This window comes from Olea europaea, unplaced genomic scaffold, assembly GCF_002742605.1.
Source record: "Olea europaea var. sylvestris unplaced genomic scaffold, O_europaea_v1 scaffold4338, whole genome shotgun sequence".
In the NCBI taxonomy this organism is placed as follows: domain Eukaryota; kingdom Viridiplantae; phylum Streptophyta; class Magnoliopsida; order Lamiales; family Oleaceae; genus Olea; species Olea europaea.
Genome location: NW_019262644.1, coordinates 996 through 8,123, shown reverse-complemented (window position 1 = coordinate 8,123; position 7,128 = coordinate 996). Strand labels below are relative to the sequence as shown.

The following is a 7,128-nucleotide window of genomic DNA, read 5'->3' as shown; positions in this document are numbered from 1 at the left end:
AAAAATAACCCACCTATTAAGAGGTAAAGGATGAAGAAAGGCAAAGGGGAGGGCCACTCCACTGGCACTATAGTTGTAATATTTTCACACAACCCATCTATTGTCACACTCTAAAGGACAACAAAATCATGCACCAACACCACAGACAGTATATAAATATACAAAAAAAATGAGGAGCTTACGTGTCAAGAAGTAAAGAGACAGCAAATATACAAAGATCTTACCGGACAGTTCTAGTCTTAGTTTCTTGGAACGAATCTTGCAAGAAAGGGTTAGGGCCTTAGTCCCCAATGAGGTTTCTTTTTAGCTGTCACTCACAGTAAAACTTCAACAACTGAATGTGTTTTCCAAGCTTTCTTCCATTCCCAATATAAACACTTTCCATTCTTATTGAACAATGACCATTTTCCATAACCGTTTCATTTGTAGTCTTTCCCTTCACATGAATATATAATTGAAGAATGAGAATTTGCTAAAATATTTTATATTTAGTGAGCTACATCATACACCAACTAACATTCGAAATAAGAAAACTCTTTATGAGCTACAAAATTTTTACAATTGTACAGAAATTCGTTGCAATGAAACTAGTATCAAACTTTTCAAACATGCTTATAATATGAGTAATCCTTTCAATCACCCATACTTTAACTATTAGTTCAACTACAAATCTGTCAACACCAAATATTTCTTTAACTACAATAAAACACTATACACATAATCACTTAAAGTACAATTGTTCAAGCATAAAAAAAGAAGAAGCTAAAATTATGAATAATGTATAGTAAAAACGAATTATTTGTAAAAGAAAAATTACCCTCAAACAAAGCAAAAATGAAATCAACGTACCTAAAGTCGATAATCTTCAATTTGTACGTTAATCCGCTTCTTTCTATCTACAACTTTCACAAAAGTCCAAACAAAGTCAAAAAGAAAGAATGAAAACTTCAAAGTGGATACGTACACAATGAAACAAAAAGAATAAAAAAAATTATAAATGAACAAACTTGAGGTCCCCAGAGCCCAACTTCTAGCGAAATTTTTTGGTATTTTGGTAATAATTTGTTAAATTCTCCAAAATAAAAATAAATAAAAAAAAAGCTGGAAGATTCACGACATAAAATACAAAAAAAATACCTGAACTCCAATTTCTTCTGAGATTTCACGGTATTTTGGGAGCGATTTGTTAAATCTTTCAAAAAAACAAAAATCAAGATTTAGCAGCAAAATATGCAACAGAAGAAATTGAAGGTTTAAAGATTGGGTATATAGGTAATTGTCTCAATTGTGCGTGAAGTTGTTGGGTATTTTTAGAACAATCGAGAGAGGGACATTGAAATTAAAGTTAAAGGCTGAGAGAAATCAATATTGTAGCAACGCAGAATAAGAGTGAAATTAGGGTTAAATGCAAAAAATAATTTTGTTTTAAACGAAAAGAATCAAGAAGAATTTTAAATCGAAAAAAAACATTTATTAAAAAAATAAAAGAAAGTTACAAAAATTAAATAAAGAATATATAAATATTATTGAGTTAAAATTGAAAAATTAAGTTTTATTATGAAGAGAAAATAGTAAAAAGGAATTTTAAACTTAAAAAAAAATTTTATTTTTACAAAAAATTAAAAAATAAAGATAATATAAGACATAAAATATTTTACAAAAAGTTACTTATAAGTAAAAAATTTGAAGAGAAAAGAATTAAAAAGAAATTAGAAAAGGAATAGGTCCTTTCGTCTTGCTCTTTCTCCTTATGATTCATTTCCTCATTTTCCAGGTGTTTAATCCATTAATTGTATGCCACCTAAATTAGTGCTTAGCATCAATGATACTAAATAAAATTATTCATTTTTTTTCCAAACTCATTTTCAATTACATAATCTTTCGACAAAATAATTTTAACATGTGAAACCATAATTTTTCTCTATTTTTTAATCACATTTCTTTAAAAAAAAAAAAATCAAATTTTTCATAAAGTTTATTCTGAAAAATCTATATCAAACAAGTCGCATATTAATTGAAGAGTGAACAATCTCGTAATTCAAGTTTATTCATTATAGTCCACCGCGTGAAATTGACGTGTACATTTTCAATTAAAGTTTTGGGATAATGTATTGTTAGTCATGTTGATAATATGGGGATAAATCGCCTTGGAACCGAACCCCAAGAGCCACGAGAAGTTTCATTCAACCTTTCTTACAAAACCAAACCAAGATCCATGCAGTTCATTACTTAAAACTAATGGATGCTGTAGTTGATTGTTAAATGTTACAGCAACCGGGTGTCCAATCTTGCAAAAAAGATTTGTGAAGTAATGCTTCAGTTTAACAGAAATTAACATGCTCGTCATATGTCCATGACACAAAGGCAAATCGTAATAATAATTTCTAGACAAGGAGATCAAGTACTAAATGAAAGTTCTAAGAAAAGTTGGCGAAACAATACTTTGATGTAGAATGACGACATAAATAGCACAAAATCTGAAAATTTCATAGCTATAGAGCTTGTTTGGAAGTAATTTTGAGAATTGATTTTTTGATCGTTAGTGTTAAGAAATATAGAATTATTTATTATTTATTAAGGATAGAATAGTCCTTTTTAGTTTCCTTTGTTTAGCCTATATATATTCTCTTTGTATTTAGGTTAAATCATCTTTTAGCATTCAATTAATTAATGTAGTATCAATGAAACCCTAGCCTCCTCATTTTTCTTTATTTTCTTTGGATTGTTTAACATAGTATCAGAGCCAGATTTCATGAGACAACACTTAATCTCAAACACATTCAATGGTTTTGGAATGTCAGAAATTAGTAGACTACCTTGTTCAAATGATCGCTACGATCAAAGTTTCGATCGGCAGAGGTCACAGTTTCGATCGGAGATCACAGCATCGATCGACGATTGTATAGGTTTTGGAATGTCAGCGAGGCTGCGAGAGTGAGTGCGAGAGTCGAGACAACATTATGCACTTTAGTATAGGTGTTTAGGATTATTTAGTGGATTGGATCTTGTTGAGCTAAGAAATGAAACAATAAAATGGGTAATTGGGTCAAAAATTAAAAAATAGAAATGAAACAAATTATTCGGCCAAAATTTTGGATTTAGAAATTGTTAATTTGTTTAGAAAAAATTAAAATTAAAATAATTTGATTTATTCAATATAAAAGAAAAATTAGAAAAATTCGGTTCTTATTTGGTTCTTCGGTTCTTGGTCTAGAACCGATAACCGAACCGTACCCGTCGGTTCTCAATTCAAATACCCGTTCGGGTATTTAATTTGACAAGAACCGTTAGGTTCGGTTCGGTTCGGGAGATTTGCCCAACCCTAAAAGGAGTAGAGTAAAGGTCGTAGTGCTCAACAGCTTAAGTCAAAAAGTGAAGGAAGTGCCCACGCAAAATTTTCGATGAGTGGAAACAAGCACCAACCTGATAAAGGAATGGGGCTTGTTGAGTAAGGCTGACTTGTTGGGTAATTACCTCAAAAGTCAAAAATTGGAAGACTTCTATTACAAATAATAAAAGATAGTTATTGTGTGGAACACTTTTAATTAAAGTTGAGAGCGAAATCCTTACAGAATTTGGTCTCCAATTTACATTAGGTTTTGAAAACTTACACATGAAGGAATTCTTGTTAAGATAAATGAGTTTTATTTGAGTTTAAATTAAACTCTTCTACTTTGTTATTGATCTTATAAATAGTAAATGTATTTTATTATTTGTGTATGGCTAGAGAGTTTATCTGAGAGAAAAATATCGTGAGCCTAATATTTTCAGACTTTTTGTACATTGGGTAAAAAAGGAGGTGTAGTAAAGTTTGAGATTATTTTTTCTTTATAATACTTGAAAATTAGGTTGGTGTATGAAATTCTATATGATTGTAACAATTTTTCATATAGTAAAAAGTTTTGACGGTCCGTTTAATTTGTGCATTATATTCTTTATTTTTCATTATTTGCTAATATTCTATTTAAACAACAAAAGATCCTGCGGGTAAATAAAAACAAAGGAAAAGTGGCATAAAATACTCAACAGGTGATATCAGAGCGTTAGGTGGTTCAGAGTATTGGAACAATAGAAAAATTTGTCGTCGTTAAATATGATGTGGAGAAATTTGACGGGAGAATCAATTTTGACTTATGGTAATTACAAGTTAAGGATTTATTGATTCAAGTTGGATTGCATAAGGCTTTGAAAAAAAAACCCAACCAAAAGTTCTGACAAAATTGGTAACTCCATGAGGAAGAAAACAACTTGTTGAAGCTGCGGTCAGACTGGTCATGTGAAGAGAAATTGTCCAAAAGGTGGAGCAGGATCGGCTAGCTGCTTGGAATTAGACAATGCGTCTCTCCTAACGGAGGAGGATGCGGATGTGGTGCTGTAAAGTAAAATGAGAACATCATCATGGCATGTTACCACTTGTCATGATAGATGATGTGTTCTTATTGATGCGGGTCAGCATATCTGCAAATAGTATTGACTGACATTTGATGCAAGGTGTATAGGTATGTGGTGGTGTTGTGATATCGATGACTGATGAGCTCTCTTTGAAAGTCAGTGGGAGAATTGCACCATAACTATCAGTAAGGTTGTTTTAATATGTAGCCGATGAAATACTTGGAGTTCGCGAATAATTCTGAGTGGTTATACTCATGTGGTGGAGTATGAGACTGTTAAAGTATGTCAGAGGCTTAACTGTTTTTTTCAAGTATTGTGATTAAAAGCTGTAGAAGAGATGCCAAGATTTTGACTCGTTTGTCGGCAAGGTGGAGATTGTTAGGTAATTGCCTCAAAAATCAAAAATTGGAGGACTTCTATTGCAATTAATAAAATATAGTTATTGTATGGAAGACTTCTAATTAGAGTTGCGGGCAAAATTCTTACAGAATTTGGTCTCCAATTTACATTAGGTTTTAGAGTCTTACACATAAAGGAATCATTGTTAAGTTAAAGGAGTCTTGTTTGAATTTAAATTAAACTCTTCTACTTGGTTATTGATCCTATAAAATAGTGGATGTATTTCATTATTTTGAATGTAGCCAGAGAGTTGATCTTAGAGAAAAATATTGTGAGCCTAGCATTTTGAAACTTTTCGCACATTGGGTAGAAAAGTAGGTGTAGTAAAATTCGCATTTATTTTTTCTTTATAATATTTGGGGATTGAGTTGGTGAGTGAAATTCTACATGATTGTAACAATTTTTCATATAGTGAAAAGTTTTGATAGTCCGTTTAATTTGTGCATTATATTTTTTATTTTTCCTAGTTTGTTAATATACTCTTGATCAATAAAAAATCCTGCGAGTAAATAGAAACAAAGGGAAATTGGCATAAAATTCCCAACACGACTTTCATGCCCAGGTCTACTTTTGCCTAGTAAGATTGAGTTATCTATCTCATACCAAGGCTTTCCCGAGTTTTTAAAATGGGATGCATAATTCTTCAACGGATTATAACAACTGAGAAAGTTACCCTGCAACAAATAATCTGTCTTCTTCAACTTCCCCGTATCAACTTACCCATATTTATCACCAAATGCTTAAAGACAGTCGATGCAAATAAAGACACCAAAAACCCCAACCTTACCAAGAATGATTGATCATGAGAACCTTCCACTCTTCTTTTTCTGAATGCAAACATGTGAAAATGAAATAAAGAAATTGAAATATAAATAAAGTGATGCTTCAAATAACAGCAAACTCATCCCTTCTTCTTCACTCAAGAAAATTATAAACCAATCAATGGATTCACAAATCAAAAGCCACCACTCTATAATGACGATGTGATAGTACCTCTTGTGGGATGGGTACAGAACAAGGAAAATGCCCCCAGAAGTATTCCATTGCCATCCTTTTGTTACTCCACCGATTCCAATCCAGCCCAAATCCAAGCAAATACGAACGCTGCAAAAGAAATATTGTCAAGGAAGGATGAAATTTACGAAAAGGAAGCTCATACCAGTTCTTGTTTTCATTTTAGTGATTGCTTCACTCATCCCACTTCTCAAATTAACGATAATAACTTCATCTCCGTCTCTGCCTTCAGCCGGTTCACTTCTTGTTCGTCAGCAAAAATGTTCGTCATCTTCTTCAATTTGCAGGAATAACATTTCACCATCAAATGCAGATGCCAGTGTTCTTACTGAAAAGGAAAATCGATTTCTATTGGATCTTGTTTCTCGGAGAATTCCCTGCAAAATTCTTGTTTTTGGGCTTGAACCACAATACTTGAGCCTTGCCTCCTTGAATGATGGTGGACTCACCGTCTTCATTGAAGACAATCCCGAGAAAATAAGCACTATGAAATCTTTAAACAAGACTCGAATTTACAAAGTCGAGTACCAGACTATTGCTGCTGAAGCATTCAAGCTACTCAAACATGCCAGAGAAAATCCAGATTGTGCACCTAAATTTCAACTGCCCAAATTGTCAAGGTGCAAACTGGCATTAACTAATCTCCCAGAAGAAGTTTACAATACAAAGTGGGACGTGGTGTTGGTGGACGGACCGCAAGGGGACACACCAGATTCCCCGGGGAGAATGGTGGCCATCTACACCGCTAGTATACTAGCACGAAAAGGAAATGTGACCGACATTTTAGTACATGATGTAGATAGAATGATCGAGAAGTGGTTCTCGTGGGAATTCTTGTGTGAAGAGAACTTGGTTTCTTCGAAGGGAAGATTTTGGAATTTTGGAATACTCAGGGAACCTAATGCTACTAAGTTTTGCACCATATAAACATACCAATGCCACTTCCCAAACTCCCATATTCACAAGTGTTGCTACTTGATAATATTTTCTTTGGAAGTATCAAAACAAGCTTAAGAACTACGACAAATACTGCAGTCCTACCTCTAGTTCCAGACATACCCAGAAAATTTTGATTAGAAATATGACCATTTTCTTGGATGCTCGTCAGGTCAAAGGAGGATGATTGAATATAGGAACTTTCGTATATTTGGCAATTTTAAATGTGTCAACACCAATATTGAGTGCAATGGGCTAATCGAGACTCGATTTGTCAGATCTGGAATTTGCTCGTGTGATTAATTCTATAGTAGTTTAACTGTCTAGTAGTTAGTAGATAAAAAATATCACATTACTTGAACAAGATAAAAAGGTTGATGGTAATAG

The 7,128-nt window shown here is 32.8% G+C and overlaps 1 protein-coding gene across 1 annotated transcript; it reads left to right on the top strand.

Annotated features, from left to right (window-relative positions):
* The first annotated feature begins 5,814 nt into the window (after window positions 1-5,814).
* Window positions 5,815-6,732, top strand: LOC111387873 (probable methyltransferase At1g27930). The gene has a single exon (XM_023012470.1). The coding sequence runs from the start codon at window positions 5,815-5,817 to the stop codon at window positions 6,730-6,732; it is 918 nt and encodes a 305-aa protein (XP_022868238.1).
* Window positions 6,733-7,128: the final 396 nt, after the last annotated feature.